Source organism: Clytia hemisphaerica, unplaced genomic scaffold, assembly GCF_902728285.1.
Source record: "Clytia hemisphaerica strain Z4C2 unplaced genomic scaffold, Clytia hemisphaerica genome assembly, whole genome shotgun sequence".
Taxonomy (NCBI): Eukaryota; Metazoa; Cnidaria; class Hydrozoa; order Leptothecata; family Clytiidae; genus Clytia; species Clytia hemisphaerica.
Genome location: NW_027104561.1, coordinates 1,543,842 through 1,564,271, shown reverse-complemented (window position 1 = coordinate 1,564,271; position 20,430 = coordinate 1,543,842). Strand labels below are relative to the sequence as shown.

The 20,430-nt window shown below is 38.8% G+C and overlaps 1 protein-coding gene across 1 annotated transcript; it reads right to left on the bottom strand.

Annotated features, from left to right (window-relative positions):
- Positions 1 to 6,400: 6,400 nt before the first annotated feature.
- LOC136823252 (uncharacterized) lies at positions 6,401 to 6,811 on the bottom strand. The gene has a single exon (XM_067079432.1). It carries the CDS (start codon positions 6,809 to 6,811, stop codon positions 6,401 to 6,403), a length of 411 nt encoding a protein of 136 aa, XP_066935533.1.
- Positions 6,812 to 20,430: the final 13,619 nt, after the last annotated feature.

Sequence of the window (20,430 nt, the reverse complement as noted above, 5' to 3'; positions counted from 1 at the left end):
TTTTAACTTTTTTTGGACTTTTTTCAAACTTTCATTTTGACTTTTTCCCGACAAAAACGCCCACCGCCTTCGAGCGCCCAACATTTTCCATCCAAATCTGTCCAAAAACGCCAACCGCCCATAAATTTTGCTCCACCATCCGCCCATCCAAGAAACTTTTTGAATTTTTTAAGACTTTTTTTTTACTTTTATTTGACTTTTTGACTTTTTTCTAAGAATTTCTTTAAATTTTTTGGGCATATTCTCCATGACAGATTCTTTAGGCACCCATTTAACAAGTGTTCCGACAGTGTCTGCTAAAAATTTTACCCACGTTTTGATTGTTTCTGAACAAGTTCCAGTAGAAATATGAAATCTATCTGCCAAATCTTCAATTAAAAGTCCTAGACGTAGCTTCATTAGGGTCATTAAAAACTCAGTTCTTGCATCAAGCTTTCTCGATGGTGCCCTTCTGAGACTATGATTCACGATTTTTGTACCACGCCAATAGGTAAGCGTTGAAACAAAAGGTTCCAAAAGTTTGAATAGCGTTTGAAATAACAAAATTGACTCCAACCCAGTATAGAATTTCATTTTCTCGTCTGTTTTGATGTCTCTGAGCGAAAAAGGCTTTGACGTTTCACTGAGCTTTTTGTTGGTACTCCTCAGATATTTCACCTGCCTTGTCAGTCTATCAATTTTACTTTCGTAATTTTTCAACAATTTATCTTTATCCTTGCAGCTTGTGCATTCCTCCCTTTCTAGTGGAGCCATCGGTTCATTGGCTAAAGGTTCATCAAAAGTATCATCATCGGTCATCATTGGTTCTAATGATAACGAGGCTGTGCTTGTGCATTCCTCCATTTGTGGAGCATCTAAAGCATCATGATCGATCATCATTGGTTCTAATGATCTCGAGGTCGTCTCATTAAACGGTGATGGTGGTGGTGACATTAGGTTAAAATCAGATACGCTAGTGACGCTAGTCTTTCGAGGTTTTTTTGGGAGGTGGATGTTTTACGATCACTCGCCTTGGATTTGTTGTTTTTGGTTCATAACCAAGATTACATGAAGGGTCAGGATGTTTCTCAGTGGGCCAACCATACTCGCCTTCAAACGTGCCTTCAAAGTGGTCACTACAAACCCTGTCACTCAAACAAGGTTCCCATGGTTTGTTATTTGCCTTCACTCTTCTCATTGATTTTCTCCATCTTTCTCTCTCGTCAAGATTAAGTTTCTTTGAGGGGAAGGCAAAAAGTTTGTATGGAGGCTTGCATCCACAAGCTCCTTTAATCATCCCTTTATGTTCTGCTTCATAACATGTTGATTTCTTCCATTTGTCTAGTTTGTAAGAGTTATTTTCACAACCAACAACAGCACAGTTTGTAAGTCCAATATCTTGTGAGTTTAATCTCCAAAATAGCAATAATTAACTTCAATAATTCTGTAACACCAAACACTTTCAACCTTTCTCCTACACAGACTGAAAACCGCGGTTTATTTTGATTTTTTATCCCACTAAACTCGTCCCAGTCCCCTTGAAAAGTTCGCGCGTTCACTGGCGGCTACAAACGAAATGGTGTATTGTTGGAAATTTTTAGTACATTTCATTTTTTTCATTTTTTTACTATAGTTACTGTATAGATATAATGATGATGCTCTGAAGAATTAATAAGATGCTTATATTAAGCTTGACTTTATGGGATTTGTCTGCTGAAAAATAGTCAAAATATCAAATTTGTAGGCCGCCATTTTAAATTTTTATTTGAGAAGTCTCATTGGAAGATCCCAACCTAGGGAGCAGAATTCGAAATTTTGAAATTTAGTTGGGCAAGGAAAAAAGCTTTCAACTTGATGAAAACTGAACCAATATTAATGAAATTTTTCACAACCATCCTCAGATATATAAACAACCCCTCCATCTTTCCACTTTTCCTAATAGTGGTCCGTGAATCCAGATATATCTACTTTTACTACCAAATTCGGTGGACATTTGCCTTCCAAGGTCATTTTATTCGACTTGGGGCCTTGTTTGTAAAAGTAATAAGACAAACCCTTCCGTTGCTATGATACCTTTCGAAACATTCAAAGAAAATGGAGGTTTGGAGCTGTGACATTCAGTTCAAAACCCAAACAGCTGTAACATACTAGACATTTTTTTATAAAGTTTTCAAAATGTATGGTTTTTTTGAAAGAACACTGGCAAAAGAGAGATTTTTGATACATCAACAAGATAATATTATTCAATTTGATTTTATTAGTGCCCAGGCTCCGCGAGTGGGATAGAAAATTTCAAGATGGCCGACTTCAGTGGATGTTATGTGATGTTTTGAAGTAAAGTTGGAAAAACAAGATTTAAATGACTGGTGGAAACTGCTCAATTGTGGGATGTACTACATCCAGAAACAAAAACAAGAAAAATAAAGACCAAGAAGATATTCCTATAATGAGAGTACCAAGTGGAAAGAAACCTGGGCATGAGAAATGGATGAAAGATATGTTGAACATCATAACACAGGACAGAGTTGTTGATGCAAGGTTTCAAGAGATGATTGACAAAAACAATGTCTTCGTTTGTGGAGTGCATTTCAGTAAAGAAGATTTATATTATTGTAAGTATGCCACATTGCTTTGTGTTTATTTTGATTACAAGCAAAGGAGCAGAGACACCACACACTACACACGACAATACTAAAAAACCTCGAAAAGTTTAGAAACATGTTTCGAAAATTTGTCAATCCTGCTATAGAATGGGTTATAAATGGATCAACTTGGTGACCCTTTATATATTATATATTTTTTAGATTATTATAAGATTTTCAGCTAATATGACAACAAAACTTTGAACCCTTTTTTTTAGCTTGTTTTCTTTTTCTTTCAGATGTACGAAACACTGTAATTCGTGAAGATTATTTGCCAACATTGAATCTACCCGTCAAAGTCGGAAGAAAAACATCTGTTGCAGAGCGTTCTACATCTTCAATTGACAAACGAGCAGAATATCAAGAAGCAGAGAACTCAGTTCCACCACCTCAACCACCACCCTGCTACAGTGGACTTGATGAATTTAAAATACGCATTGGAAAGTTAAAACTTGATTCTGATTGGCAAATAAATACTAGAAACAATAACTATTTCGAAATGAGTTATTATGATTCAAAGTACATTATTCCCAAGTATTAAATATTTATTAAGGATGATTTAACATACAAGATCCGATGTTATGGTTGGCTACTACCAAATAAAAACTCCTTACACGATGCTTGTGAATCTTTCAAAGATATGACGTTTAGTAAATTTGTCTTGCTTCTCAAGGAATTCAACTTTTGTGAAGGTGAGTTTCTTTTTGTGGGGACATTATCAAAATGACATCATAGTTTGATTGCATATATCATTTGGTTTTGATCGACATTTTTATTCTTAGCAGTCCTTATGTCGTTAGTTTTCTTCGTGGAAATTCTGTTTTCAGTATTCATAGCAATTTGACAGAAAATAAGCTGGGTGGTAGAGGTTGTACTGCATGACCTCGTATATGTTGCAGGAAAATATTTTTCATTTGCATTTCTACACTTGAATTTTCATTACATTATTAATTACCGACAATACACAAAACCCTTGAATGCCCATGTAAAGTTGAATGAATGTAAACAAACTTTATTTAATGGTCTTCAAAATAGACTTACCTCACTTACCGTAGAATGTTTTCACTGTTTTTTCATTAAGTTATATGTAAGTAAATTTATGTTACCAATCAGAAGAAAAGTTTTTTTACAATCAAACGGTTTTAAATGATTGAAAGCAGATAGGCATGAATACCATTTACTTTATTATCTTTATAATTGTAATGTTTTATCTAAAATATAAGAAACAAATATAGTACATCCAATACCTAGCTAAATATAACTCTCTATCTCCCTCCCCCTGAAAGTCCAAAACAAAAAGCTATATAGGGCATGTACCCATAAAATATATACATTAATGTCCATCTAAAGTGATGAGGAGAACATGGTCTCAAGTCTATATACATTTATACATGTTTGCATAGGGTTAGGGCATCGTAGTTCGCCCAATGAATGCCCAATATAAAGCAACATATCAACAGCTCTGAGAAATGTCGAGCAGGGTATCTTAATAGTACGCCCTGTGATGACATTATATATGTGTCATAGAGTCATGAAAGTATCACCATGACGTCAAAAGCAAAATTAGCAGGGTATCTTAATAGTTCGCCCTGTGATGACATCATTATGTGTCATAGAGTCATGAAAGTATATTATAACCATGACGTTTAGGGAAAGATGAACATGGTATCTTAATAGTTCGCCCTGTGATTAATAATGATGCAAATCAGTTTTTATTTGACGTCAGTTAGTCAACACGCATTTTGTGCAGTTCTTCAAAAATGGTTGAAATTTAGCAAAATCAAAAACATGAACGAAAAAACCGACAAAAAGCAAGAAAAACAACCATTTGAAGAAGCTAAACAAAACCAAACATGCACTCCCACCTCCTGCTCAGATGACGATGACCAAAACCGTCTAAAATGCCGAAAATGCCACCGCATGGTACACTACGAGTGCACACAATTACCGCTTTATCAGCTGCAAATTTTTGCCAACACTTATAACGAACAATATCTATGTCAGAATTGCGTGCGGATAACACGATCTCTAATGAGTAAAATAGGTGAGAACTCGTATCATATGATGCAGAGGGAGATTGAGAAGAAGGACGACGTCATTAAAAAGCTCAAAAACCAGCTAGCCAAGAACCGCAGCCTTAAGAACGATATCGAAAACATCTTAACCAATAAGATGGCTGACTTTGAAATAAAAACCAAGCAGATTATAAAAGAAGAAATAAAGCAAACGACGAATTACATAGAGAAAACATCAGAAAAAACATACGCTGAAATAACTAAGAAACACAAGGATAATTTCAAATCAGCAGTGAGAGAACACCAACAAGAAAACAAGAATGAAGAAAGAGACATCGAATCAAGAAAACGAAATATATTATACATGGAATGGTGGAATTAGAGGTAGACAACAAAGAGGAACAACAGGAACAGGACAAAATAGATATTGAAGGTATACTAGGTAACATTGGCGTTCAAGATATCAAACCGTCCCACCATCATCGCATTGGACAAAACCAAAAAGGGCTACATTGGCGTCCAATCAAGTTGATCTTAAAAAGTATAGAGGAAAAAGAACGGATAATGCAAAATCTGCATAAGCTAAAACGATTCAATGAAATTGGTGGCTTTAGCATCACAGACGACTTCACCATCAACGAAAGAAAAATCATTAAAGATATGTGCCAAAAGGCGAAAAAAATGAATTCAAAAAATGACGATTTCGTTTGGCATGTAAGAGGAAGCCCTAGAACAAACCTTCGCCTAGTTCGAAAATCTAGGACAAAGACCAAAACAACGTCTTCTCTTCTGTCCATATCTTCTGACGACTGGACGACAGATGAAGAATTAGACAATTTATAAATCTAAAATTATTTCGTAGAGGTCGATAGACCTGTGAAATATAATTCTATGAATAAAATATGAAATCGTACTATACAGTTCAAGTACTCATTTCAGCTCATAATCGATCTAGGGACCTTTTTAATACGTTGAGATCTCCTGGGTTCTTGCGTTGAGCTTTGAGCTTTTTGACCAGAGCGTGGAGGAACATTGTATGTTGTAACTCCTGATGGTGAGCCATAAGATACGGACGGTGTTGATTGTTGGACGACTGGTGTAGTTGGTTGGAGATCTGACCGTCAGATACGTGGTGGTATAACTTCCTTCATTGGTGGTGCAGATGATGTTTGATATTCGTCGTTCTTCACCGCCACAGGGGCACCAGTTTTGTCCAGTCCCAAATGTGAGGGGTGATTGAGAGGGACTGGACGAGTTTGTGATGGAGATGGAATTATGGGATGAGTTGTGAGCGGCTGTGGTATGAGAGTTGTAAAATGAGATGGGATTTGGAAGGAAGTGTCCTGGGGCATGACAGGGGTGAAGCGCCTCAGAAACTTCCTGTTGCGGAGAGTAACTCTCCCTGATCCATCCACTTTGACAGCGTATTGGTCGAACTGCCTCACTTCAATGATTGTGCCGGTCCTATCCCATTTGCGGGGGCTCTTGCCAACTTGATTCTGGATACGCACATGATCTCCAACCTTCAGTGGTGGTAGAGGACGGGTCCCGATGGCGAGGCGTTCAGCGATCTTGAGATAACGGTGTCGGAGGGCTTCTTCTCGCCTTTGGAGGGAGTCTTGCCAGGTTGGATGCGGACGATACTTTCCAGGTAGGATAGGTACAGGCGATCGAGTAGGATGGCCAAAGATACATGTAGCAGATGAGATGCGTGTGTCTGGCTGTGGTGTGTTTCTGTAGACGAGCATAGCTTTTTGGAAAGCGTCAGTGTCGAGGTTCCCATTGGCATGTGTGTTGCCCACAATCATGCGCTTCACGGTCCATGACACCAATTTCAGCACGGCTGTTGCTGTGAGGGAAGGCTGTTGACGATATACGTTGTCTGACTCCCCACGATTTAAGGAAGGATTCTGTAGATCTCGAGGTGAATTCCGGGCCGCCATCAGATGCAAGCTCCTCAGGGATACCGTAGGTAACAAACGAGCGACGTAGGCTATCAATCAAACCGCTGCTTCCATCTCTTGCACGGTCTACGATGGGCCACTTTGAGCAGCGATCAACGGATACTAGATAGTATTTCCCCATGTAGTAGAAGAAGTCGGAGCAAAGGTACTGAAATGGGTATTCCGGTGTTGGTGGGGTAGTTGGGGGCATGCTTGGCTGAGAGGGTGCCATTACATCGTATTGGTGACATCTAGAACGTCGTTGTTTGATGGATTTTGTGATACCCGGTCAAAATACTGCAGATTCTGCGTGAGCGATCATCGAGTTGGTACCTTGATGGGCCGAGTGGAGGTTGTCGAGGATGACATTCCGAAGACTTGGTGGGATGACGATTCTGTCTTTGTAGATAACGACACCATCCAGTGTGGATAGGTCGGATCGGTATTGGTGATATGGGCGAAGCGCTTCTGGCAGTTCTTCCAACGATTGGATGAACCCGGATTCAATTAGTTCTGTGAGCTGGATCATGCTTTTGTCGCTTGAGGTGGTTTCTTTGATCATATCCCACGTTACTGAGTTGCACGTGGTGGTGATAGCAGCAATGGATTGGATTAGGAGGCCTTCTTCGTCTGCGAGTGTTGAAGTTGGCCGGCTGATGTTATTCGACGGTAAGACTTGATGGACTTTCGGTGGCAGTAGCTCAGTGGATGATATAGAAAAGATGTCATCAGGTAGGTGCATCTTGACAGGTGATTTGGATCCGCTTGGATGTCTGGACATGGTGTCGGAGACGCAGTTCTATCTGCCGGGAATGTAGCACATCTTGAATCGGTATCGAAGGGTTTTTTCTTTCAAGTTACGTAAACGACCATTGGTGATCTTTTCGAGTGAGCGATCGGAAAAAACACCAAGCAAGGGTTTGTGGTCCACTGCAACAATCAGGTCGTCACAGCCTAATACGAAGTGTCTGGCCTTGTCTAGTGCATCAGCTACTGCAAGGGCTTCACCTTCGATGGGGGCGTGGCGGGATTCAGCAGCGTGGGTGAATCGGCTGCCAACAAGCACAACCTTCCAACCAGTGTTGCAGCAGAATGGTTTGATGTCCGGACAGACGCAGTGTTTCTGGAACAGCCAATAACCAATACCGGATTTTGACCAATCGGTGGCAAGGCAGGTTGGTTTCTTTTTATCGAATATGCGAACGCCATTCTCGATTTCTGATACAATTTAACGTTTAGATTCTTGAAGATTCCTTGCAATTCATCACTCCATTGGAACTTGGTCTTTGGTGTTAGCAATGATTGAAACGGATCCATGAAGGCTGTCATGCTGAAGGTGTACGCAACTTGATTGACAAGACCAAACCACGAGCGTACGTCGGTTAAGTTCTTTGGTGTTTAGAAGTCAATGATTGCTCTGATGATCTTTTTGTTAGGACGGACAGAGGTGAGTGAGATTTCAAAACCCGCAAACTCGACCGTATCAGCTCCAAATTCAAACTTGTCAGGATTTAGGATGATGCCATTGCAAGCACAAAGGTCAAGCCACTTTGCTGTTTGGTGAAAGCTTTCCTCCAAGTTATCTGCCCATAGCAAAGAATCATCAATGACCTTGATTTTGTTCGGGAAGTCACTGGCTATTTCATCGAAACGTCTTGTGTAACCATCTCCCGATGAGATGTAGCCTTGCGGCGCTGTGCGATATCGGTAACGGCCCCAAGGGGTGATGAAGGTAGTAAGGTGTTTGTCTTCTTCACAGAGAGGGACACTATGGTATCCGCTCCAAGCGTCCGTGATGGTTTTCTTGAAGTGGTGAGGCACTGAACGTACTTGATGAAATGGAGCCTGGGTATGGTGAGTCTCCCGTGTTGCGCAGGCATTCAGTGCTTGGAAATCTACAGTACGTCGAGGTTCTCCATCCTTCTTGGCACATACCACCATTCGATGGCACCAAGTCACAGGTTCTCCGATGGGTACTTGTTCGAGGACACCAAGCAGTACATCCCGGTCCAGGTCAGCCTTGACTTTTTCTTGCCAGTGGAATGGCACGGGGATTGGAGAGTGATGAGCGATAGGTTCTGCTGACTCATCAATCTGGAGTGAGAGCGGGGGTCCAGTCATCATTGGTAGAGGTTGGTGGTCACACGTGTTGAAGGTGCTGGACTTGTAGTGATCTAGCAGGTAGTCCTGTAACTTCTGGCGACTCTCGTCTGTTGCAGGGCATGGAAGATGATTGGGAAGTGCAGGTGGTGGTTCACGTCTTGGGCAGTCACAATCCACGGTCACTGGCGTTAAAGATTGCTCAGGGTGGTTGAGAAAATCTGTTGTCGACTTCAGAACGTCTGTCGATGCCAATTGAATTTCTTCTTTATATGTCTTTTGGTAAAACTGGCTGGTATGACCCGAGAATCAGGATCCCGGTCTGGCGAAACATCCACAATCATCAGCGAATCGCTTTATCCATAAAACATGCATAAAATAAATTTCTTTGTAAAATAGAACATTGGAAAGAGGGACCCTTTCTCTTAGTAGCTAAAACATCAACATGCAACAATGCTAATAACGAAATCTGAAAAAGCTGAAATACTTACATATTCGCTGCTGCATTGTTTTGCTCCCTTTCGCTCTGTTGCCCCATCTTTGTGGCCTTTTAGAAGAGCATTGCGTTTTCGATAGAATCTAAAAAGAGTAACCGTAATGGAAAATCGATAAGATTGAAACAAGGTATGTTAAAGCTTTATACACGCTTTTTTTATAAGAATATACTTTATAAGAATATTCATGATGAAATTGGCCTAAAATTAAAGAATGTCCTAAGAATAATGTTATCTTAAATCTTTTGAAAGTCAAGAGACTCTAAAATCTTATCAAGCTGATTCAACTGGCTTATTCTGTTCTTCTCTTTCAACCAATTAGATGGTTTTAATATTACTCATTTTAGCATAACACGTCATTTTTATAAGAATAGTGATTTTTGGTTTCATGATGAATATTCTTTACTCTTTGGTCGAAATCATCCTAAGATATTCTTGATAAGATATTCTAAAGTTTTTCTCACTCTCAATCTGAAAAATGTTAAGAGTGATATTAAAATCATTTGATTGAAAGAGAAGAAGAAATAAGCCAATTTCATTATGAATATTCTTATAAAGTATATTCTTATAAAAAAACGTATATTTAGGACGATTTCGACCAAAAAGTTATCTTTATCATGAAACCAAAAAAAACACTATTTTTATAAAAAGAAAAGTTTGTAGCTCAAGTTTTTTTTAAGTTGAAAGTTGAAATTTGATTTTAGATTTATAGTTTTTCAACGATTTTATAAAATTCCTTTGTCAAATTAGATTTCACTTTAAAAACATAAAATAGGAAAGTTACCTAGACTTTGATATGCCATAACAAAAAAAACAAAATTTTTGGCAGACAACTCGATCGATATGAAACACCAAAGCGTGAGAAAATCTTTGCGATCTCAAAAAGTTTATGATAACCGTATTTTGTTGCTCTTTGTCTTTCTCCCAGAATTGCTCCCTTATTCTAGTCACTTGAAACGCAGAAAAGCCTTCGTGACATTTTCTTTCACAGCAACTATTCTGTTTAAATTCTTCTAAATCATTCGCAACTTTTTCGATATTCGGTCTCTGCTTCTTCCGAGGTATCTAGAAGGTTGAATAAAACAGAAAATTACCCAAAGTAATCTTACATTTTTTTCAATTGTTAAACAATTTTTCTCTATAATCTTTAAAATCTTTACTAAAATTTATACGATTCATTGAAACTTTTCTGTTTGGTTCGATCTCACTTGGGATGTTTTTCTCTGTATATATTAGGAATTTGAGAATTCATACGGGATAAACTCTAAATTCTCCTAAACTATGCTAAACTATACGAAAGAAGGCATCAGATAGATAGTTAATTGCTGGGCATGTCCGTAAAAACATAATAATAAAAAATTAACTTACTTTTACTGCTATCAAATTGTTATTCTTATCTTCGCTTGTTTCCATCTTACCATTTCAAAAAAAAAAATCATAAAATGGGTCCTAGGTGAAAAAGGTTTTTTCGTTAATAGTGTTAAAAAAAGAAATTGAATTCGTTTTAAAAGGATAATGGTACCACTTAACCTAAATGTACCCCTATTGTGAAACTTCTTTTGTATTCTGTTTCATCTACGAGATATTGACAAAAATGCCAACAATTCACTCCTAATTCATATTACATCGTCCGCAAAAATGGCTAGTAACTTTGGTTTTGAATCTATACTATATATATTGCCAAGTGAAGATGATTTTAATAGTGAAAGTAAACTTCGAGAGATATCGTTTTTTGCTCTCGTTAGTTTGCTCCGCACTGCTATTCAAAATCGCAACGACCAGACTAGGGTTGATAAATTGTATAGAGAAATGACCACAAAATAATTTAAAAAAATGAAAGATGAGTGTGTGATGGAGATGGAAATAGAAAACAAAGTCAAGGTAATAACAATAACATTTACAATAACAAGTAAAAAAGAAACTCTTTCTCGGTCACGGAAATAATGATCATAATTTTAAACGAGTTTATTTCACTTCATACTTTGGTTTGGTATATTTTATGAACACTAGCATGTCATGCATCTCAGAATGACTTCAATGCATATGTATTAACTGAAACATTATTTCAAAAAGTATCTCTTTTCAATAAAAACAAGCAAACAAAGATTTGAAAAAATTAAACTAAAATGGCCATATCGGTTAGACGTAACCGATATGGACACTGGTTGATCATCCAGCTCTGAATAACGTCAATGGATGGAAATTAACTGAAACTTTTTTTCAAGAAATATTTCTTTTCAATAAAAACAATAAAACAAAGATTTGGAAACATTAAACTAAAATGGCCATAGCGGTTAAACCGCAACCGATATTGAAACTAGCATGTCTTGCAGCTCAGATAGACTTCTATGAATTTAAATTAACTGAAACATTCTTTCAAAAAGTATTCATTTTCAATAAAAACAAGCAACCAAAGATTTGGAAACATTTAACTAATATGGCCATATTGGTTAGACGCAACCGACATGGACACTGGCAAGTCATGCAGCTCAGAATAACTTCAATGAATGTAAATTAACTGAAACATTCTTCGAAGAAGTAGTCCTCTTCAATAAATTCAAGCAAATAAAGATATGGAAACACTAATTTAATATAGCCATATCGGTTAGACGCAGCCGATATGGACGCTAGCATGTCATGCAGTTCTGAGTAATTTCAATGCATGTAAGATAATTGAACATTCTTTCAAGAAGTATTTCTTTTCATTAAAAACAAGCAAACAAAGATTTGGAAACATCAAACTAAAATGGCCATATCGGTTAGACGCAACCGATATGGACACTAGCATGTTATACAGCTCAGATAGACTTCTATGAATGTAAATTAACTGAAATATTCTTTCAAAAAGTATCTCTTTTCAATAAAAACAAGCAAACAAAGATTTGGAAACATTAAACTAAAATGGCCTAAAATGGCTATATCAGTTAAACACAACCGATATGGACACTGTTATGTCATCCAGTTCTGAGTAACTTCAATGCATGTAAGATAACTGAACATTCTTTCAAGAAGTATTTCTTTTCAATAAAAACAAGCAAACAAAGATTTGGAAACATTACACTAAAATGGCCACTCGAGTGTGTCAATGAGGTGAATTTTCTGGTCTGTAAAATTTATCAAATGTTGCGATTTTCATAATGAAGAGTATTGAGCTCAAATTTAAACGTATAAACAAGTTCAGAATATTGTGTAATTGATTTATTGTGAAAATATAACCTTTTAACTGAAGTTTAGGGCAAACTCTTTTGTTAAAACTGTCAAAAACCGCGAGTAAACGACCACTGAAGTAAGGTCCCATAATTGCTGTTTATCAAAAAAGCAACGACTCAGCCGAGAGTTAAGGGTCAAAAACAACTGTTTAGGGTGGCCTGCACATAGAGGCACCTGGTCTAGGGTCAGGGCTAATTTTATGGCTTAAATATTTTCTTCAGGAAATTTCGAAGTCCAGACTTTGATCTCCTGTTATTCGAGATAGGGACCATGAAAAAATAGCCCCGACCCACGGTTCGGTCTGCAATTTATCTGGCTTTCAAGAAAATCTAAAATGGCTTTTTGATAGCCAATACAACAATCGCTGCATTTGCAGGTTTAGTGGGCCCCATTACTCTAATAAAGAAAATTCATTGGATTCGAGAAAACATCAAAATTACAGACCAGAGAAAAAATTATGTAATGCCCTCTACAAGCCACTGTGATTGGCCGATCGGGAAAAAGACGTGGAATCTGATTGGCGTAGAAACTTGCAAAAATTGAAAGGAAAGAAATGAATTTTATTCTTCTTGTGAAATATTTTATAGCTCATTCATAGTACAGGGATGTATCTAAACTAGAAGGACTAGATATCAGATTTAGAACAACGAGACAAGGTGACTTTTTCATACACAATGCACAATATATTTTAAACTTTCTGTTGCTCAGACATAAAAAATCCAGAAAAAATGACTCCAAAACCATCTGAAATCCATTTTTTCTACATCCTGAAGAAAAAGAAAGAATATGAATAAATCTAGCATAAATCAAGATTTGTGCCATCAATCCCCCATCAATCCTTAACCTTTGAGATAAAGAAGATACTTTCAGTGAGACAGGGATGGTTAGCATAAATACCCATCTTTTACTTCCATTCTCTTTAAAAGACCATAATAGCATAACATGGCATTTTAATCTACATTCTGCCAGAACAGGGATATTAGAAAATGAAAGAGCCTTAGCTCATCCAACGGATTAGAATAGGTGGATTAACTTCTCTCGTTGCTCCCAAGAGAGATCCATTGTCTTCTCATTGTTACAAGAAAAATCTGTAAATGACTCTGCGCACTCCTCGTTTAGTTTTTTCATTGTTTTTATAAGAACAATTTTCCAATTTATACAGTTTCGAAAACGAATTTGTCCTATGATTCGATCAATTTTGATGATTTTGCAAATATTTTAAATCCTGCACTTAAGTTTTAGCATCAACAAACGCTAGACCAGTTTTAATGTAAATTTTTAATCTTGTGTCAATGGCAATCTTCAGATAAGTGAAAATTAACGTATGGTCTATAACTAAGAAACTATCGATGGGTCACGAATGGGTTGCATACTGGTGAAAGAAGACTGTATTTAGAATTAGGAAAATAAATTTCAAATTATTTGGCTAATTTCTGCATTGGATAGAAAGGGCTAAAAAAGTGCATTTTCTTATTTAAAATGTACCACGTGATACGTAATGACCAATGAAAATGTTGAAAGTAATAATTTTTTACAACTTTTTTACAACTTATCAAGTTTTAATTGCTAGCAAACTCGTAAAAAAGTTTGATAACCTAACGAGGAGTGTTTTCTATGAGTTCTTAATCCACCTATTCTAATCCGTTGGCTCATCTGTAGGGAAATTAAATATCTAAAGTGAGGAGAGTGAAGGGGGTTTAGCATTTGCCAGCAAATAATAATGAGCTGAGTCAGGCTGGATTCGCCATGAATTTCGACCAATTTTGAAATGGTAGAAGTTTCACAACTCCTTCTTCAGTTGACAGTGAGAGGATTCTCTTGCTCTTGTCATCTGCGACTTGAATAATATCAAGAATCCACAATTAATAAAAGTTAACTAACCTTTGTTTTATTGCAGTTGAGCTCCAGCACGCATTTCAAATTCAAAAACATCTCAAAACTGAAGAAAGCTCGGTTTTTACTTCTTCCCTTCTTCTTCGTTCTTAAATTGCACTAACATCATCATCATCATCATTGACAACACCAAAAAAAATATAAAGCTTTTTGGAGAATAAAATAAAGAATTGTAAACAACAAAGAAGTGAATAAAAATGAAAACTGAAGCTATAAACTCTGGGCAAAAATAATGCCCTTCCAATAAACTTGTGCACCCAAAATACAGTTAAAATTACTAAGAAGTGTTTCCTGATTATAAATCATAATTCTTTGAAAGAAAATACATTTTGACTCTGTTTAACGAAAAGAATACCGGTATGCAACATTTAGAAAAAGAAAATATCAGAGTCTTTTCCCTCTCAGAAAAAAAGATTTCAATGATTTCGAAAGATCGAGTGACAAATAACATTTTCCAGACTGTCCAGATTGAACGTACTTACTACTAGAACATACAGTGCTCACATCACTGGATAACGACCGCCTTAAATTTGATGAAGAATTCATCGGTTTAGACAATGATCCACTTCGACACTCTCGTTTGCGTGATTTAACTTGAAAATATGGATATTTTTTATAAGCATTGCAATTATCAGCATATCTAGGTTCAGATATGGGGAAAATTAGGCATATGGCAAACATTACTTAAGCCTACGAAAATTTTCAGTAGTTCCCTAAATTTATGTTTTAGATTTAAGCACCCCTCAAGAATTTTTCAGCCTTATTAAGCTTTGAACCTAAGCATCTCTGAGCCTGTTTTCGGATTTTTGTATGCGTATAAAAAAAATACATGTATTAGCTAAACCCCTGTGGCAGTTCTGCTTAGTTGCTTGACAAGATCCGTGATTTTGATGAGCTAATATATTTTGAGTTGTTTAATCACTTGTGGTTTGAATCAGAAGCTAGTAAATACTTTAAGTTTTTTTATTTACTTAACATTTATCTCCCTAGCTGGGCGCCACAGCATGTTTTTCATCTATTCATGATTAATGTCGTTATCTCCGAAAAAATGCTTTTTTTATCTCCGTAGTAAAACGCCACACATTTCAGAAAACCAGCGATTCTACAAATATCTCAAATTTGTCTCAGCTGCTCAAACCTTTAACCGACAAAATTCTGCAAAACGTGCAGAATAGGCATGAATGGGCGAGTCAAATTTTAAAATATTCAAAAGGATAGCACAGTTGTGACAAATTTTTAATCTAACTTTTTTACCCGTATACAGCTCGGAAAATTAACCACCTTCGGCGGTCGAAAATGAATTGTTTCTAAACATTCGAAAACATTTGCGCGCTCGTGTGAACACTCAAAAACATTCGATTTTCAAAGCGTTGTCTACATTTGAAAATTCGCATGTATTTTCGGCGTAAAGCTCTGTTACACTTAAACACGGAAAAAACTACAGACTCGCAAAATTCACCTCATTGATTTCCTCGAGCATATAGGTTAGACGCAACCGATATGGACACTAGCATGTTATACAACTCAGATAGACTTCTATGAATGTAAATTAACTGAAACATTCTTTAAAAAGTATTTATTTTCAATAAAAACAAGCAAACAAAGATTTGGAAACATTAAACTAAAATGACCATATTGGTTAGACGCAACCGAAATGGATACTGGCAAGTCATGCAGCCTAACAACACCGCTAAATTGCTTATTTTGCTATCCGCTCACCGTGTTTAGCCTACCAAGTCAAATGCGCTGACTCAAATTTATTTATCGGGCCTTCTGACCCCTACTACAGGCCTCAAAACACCGCTCAATTGCTCATTTTGCTATCAGATCACCGCGTTTAGCCTACCAAGCCAAACGCGGTGACCCAAATTTGTTTATCGGGCCTTCTGACCCCTACTACAGGCCTAACAACACCGCTCAATCGCTCATTTTACTATCCGATCGCCGCATTTAGCCTACCAAGCCAAACGCGCTGACTCAAATTTGTTTATCGGGACCTCTAACCTCTACTACAGGCCTCAAAACACCGCTCAATCGCTCATTTTGCTATCTGATCATTGCGTTTAGCCTACCAAGCCAAATGCGGTGACTCAAATTTGTTTATCGGACCTTCTGACTCCTACTACAGGCCTCACAATACCAGTCAATCGCTCATTTTGCTATCCGATCACCGCGTTTAGCCTACCAAGCCAAACGCAGTGACTCAAATTTGTTTATTGGGCCTATCCAAAGCGACCGTAGTGCAGTGGTAGAGCATCCGGCTACGGTTCGCAAGGTTGTGGGTTCAACCCCCAGCCGGGTCATACCAAAGATTCCCAAAATGGTACTTGATGCCTCTCTGCTTGATGCTCAGCAATTAAGAGAAGGATCAAGGGTAAGTGGAGAAATCCAGGGAGAAAGAGTGGCGCCCTCCCCTACCTTCGGGTAGATAGCTATCGAAAGAGCAGCCTTCGGGTCGCCTCCGACTGCGGTCGCAGACTTACTTACTTACTTATTGGGCCTTCTGACCCCTACTACAGGCCTAACAACACCTCTCCAACGCTCATTTTACTATCTATTCACCGTGTTTAGCCTACAAGCCAAACACAAAGACTCAAATTTGTTTATTCGGCCTTCTGACTCCTACTACAGGCCTAACAACACCGCTCAATCTCTCATTTCGCTATCAAATCACCGCGTGTTTAGTCTATTAAGCCAAACCTGGTGATTGCTTATTTTGCTATCCAATCACCGTGTTTAGCCTACCAAGCCAAACACAGTGACTCAAATTTGTTTATCGGGACTTCTTACCCCTACTACATGCCTAACAACACCGCTCAATCTCTCATTTTGCTATCTGATCACCGCGTTAAGCCTGCCAAGCCAAAAGCGGTGACTCAAATTTATTTATCGGGCCTTCTCATCCTTACTAAAAGCCTAACAACACCGCTCAATCGCTTATTTTGCTATCGGACCACTGCGTTTAGCCTACCAAGCCAAACGCAGTGACTCAAATTTGTTTATCGGGTCTTCTGACCCCTACTACAGGCCTAACAACACCTCTCAAACGCTCATTTTACTATCCAATCACCGTGTTTAGCCTGCCAAGCCAAAAGCGGTGACTCAAATTTGTTTATCGGGCCTTCTTATCCTTACTAAAAGTCTAACAACACTGCTCAATCGCTTATTTTGCTACCCGAATAACTGCGTTTAGCCTACCAAGCCAAACACCTTGACTCAAATTTGTTTATCGGGCCTTCTGACCCCTATTACAGGTCTAACAACACCGCTCAATCGTTCATTTCGCTATCAAATCACCGCGTGTTTAGTCTACTAAGCCAAACCCGGTGATTGCTTATTTTGCTATCCGATCACCGCGTTTAGCCTACCAAGCCAAACATGGTGACTCAAATTTGTTTATTGGGCCTTCTGACCCCTACTACAGGCCTAACAACACCTCTCGAACGCTCATTTTACTCTCTAATCACCGTGTTTAGCCTACAAGCCAAACACCAAGACTCAAATTTGTTTATCCGGCCTTCTGACTCCTACTACAGGCCTAACAACACCGGTCAATCGTTCATTTTGCTATTCGATCACCGCCTTTAGCTTACCAAGCCAAACGCGGTGACTCAAATTGTTTATCAGGCCTTCTGACCCTACTACAGGCCTAGAACATGTCAATCGCTCATCTTGTATCCGATCATCGCATTAGCCTAACAAGCAACCACGTGACTCACTTTGTTTATAGGGTCTTCTGATCCCTTTCTTAGCCTAACAAACACCTCTCAACGTCATTTTCCTATCCAATTCACCGTTGTTTAGCCTACCAAGCCAAAACACAGTGACTCAAAATTTGTTTTTTATCGGGACTTTCTTACCCTACTACAGCGCCTAACAAACACCGTTGTTATGGGGTGGTTGTGGGTTTGGGTTTGGTGTGTCTTTTTGTGGGGTGGTTTGGTTGGTTGTGGGGTCGGTTTTGTCGCTCGTGTCTTCGGTTGGTGGGCTTGGGGGGTGTTTTTTTTTTGTGTGTGTCTGTTTTTGTTTTTGTTGGTTTGTGGTGGTTGGTTTGGTTGGTGTTTTTTGTGGGGGTTTGGTTGGGTTTCTGTTTTTTCTTGTTTTGGTGGTGTTTTTTGGTTGTTGGCTCAATCTCTCATTTCGATAACTCACCGCGTGTTTAGTCTACTAAGCCAACCCCGGTGTTGCTTTTTTGTATCCGTCACCGCGTTTTAGATCTACACGCCCAACATGGTGACTCAAATTTGTTTATTTGGCCTTCTGACCCCTACTACAGGCCTAACAACACCTCTCCAACGCTCATTTTACTATCTAATCACCGTGTTTAGCCTACAAACCAAACACCAAGACTCAAATTTGTTTATTCGGCCTTCTGACTCCTACTACAGTCCTAACAACACCGCTCAATCCCTCATTTTGCTATCCAAACACCGCCTTTAGCCTACCAAGCGAAACGCGGTGACTCAAATTTGTTTATCGGGCTTTCTCATCCCTACTACAAGCCTAACAACACCGCTCAATCGGTTATTTTACTATCATATCACCGTGTTTAGATTACCAAGCCAAACGAAGTGACTCAAATTTGATTATCGGGCTTTCTGACTCCTACTACAGGCCTAACAACACCGCTCAATTGCTCATTTTGCTATCCGATCACTACGTTTAGCATACCAAGTCAAACGAGGTGACTCAAATTTGTTTATCGGGCCTTCTGACCCCTATTACAGGTCTAACAACACCGCTCAATCGTTCATTTCGCTATCAAATCACCGTGTGTTTAATCTACTAAGCCAAACCCGGTGATTGCTTATTTTGCTATCTGATCACCACGTTTAGCCTACTAAGCCAAACGCAGTGACTAAAATTTGTTAATCGGGCCTTCTGACCCCTACTACAGGCCTAACAACACCGGTCAATCGTTCATTTTGCTATTCGATCACCGCCTTTAGCTTACCAAGCCAAACGCAGTGACTAAAATTTGTTAATCGGGCCTTCTGACCCCTACTACAGGCCCAACAACACCGGTCAATCGTTCATTTTGCTATTCGATCACCGCCTTTAGCTTACCAAGCCAAACGTTGTGACTCAAATTTGTTTATCGGGACTTCTGACCATTATTTCAGGCCTAACAACACCGCTCAATCGCTTATCTTGCTATCCGATCACTGCGTTTAGCCTACCAAGCCAAACGCGGCGACTCAACTTTGTTTATCGGGCCTTCTAGGCTATAGCAGGTGATCATATAGCAAAATGAGCGAGTTAGCAGTGTTCTTAGGCCTATAGTAGGGGTCAGAAGACCTAATAAACAAATTTCAGTCACTGAGTTTTGCTTGGTAGGCTAAATGCGGTGATCAGATACCAAAAAGAGCCATTGTCAGTGTTCTTAAGCCTATAGTACGGGTCTGAAGGCCTGATAAACAAAATTCAGTCACCAGGGTGATCGGATAGCAAAATGAGCGATTAAGCTTTGTTCTTAGGCCTATACTAGGGGTCAGAAAGCCTGATAAACAAATTTGAGTCATCAGCGTTTGGCTTGGTAGGCTAAACGCGGTGATTGTATAGCAAAATGAGCGATTGAGCAGTGTTCTTAGGCCTGTAGTAGGGGTCAGAAGGCCTGATAAACAAATTTGAGTCGCGTTTGGCTTGGCAGGCTAAACGCGGTGATCGGATAGCAAAATGAGCGATTGACCGGTGTTCTAAGGCCTGTAGTAGGGGTCAGAAGGCCTGATAAACAAATTTGAGTCACCGCGTTTGGCTTGGCAGGCTAAACGCGGTGATCGGATAGCAAAATGAGCGATTGACCGGTGTTCTAAGGCCTGTAGTAGGGGTCAGAAGGCCTGATAAACAAATTTGAGTCACCGCGTTTGGCTTGGCAGGCTAAACGCGGTGATCGGATAGCAAAATGAGCGATTGACCGGTGTTCTAAGGCCTGTAGTAGGGGTCAGAAGGCCTGATAAACAAATTTGAGTCACTGCGTTTGGCTTGGTAGGCTAAACGCGGTGATCGGATAGCAAAATGAGCGATTTTGCAGTGTTCTTAGGCCTATAGAAGGGGTCAGAAGGCCCGATAAACAAATTTCAGTCAGTGTGTTTGGCTTGGTAGGTTATACGAGGGACTAGTTTTCCATTTTTAATTTTTTTTTAACCGTACCTTT

Coding starts and splice junctions, on each gene's coding strand:
- LOC136823252 (XM_067079432.1), bottom strand. CDS start 6,811: ATGGCACCCTCTCAGCCAAGCATGCCCCCAACTACCCCACCAACACCG.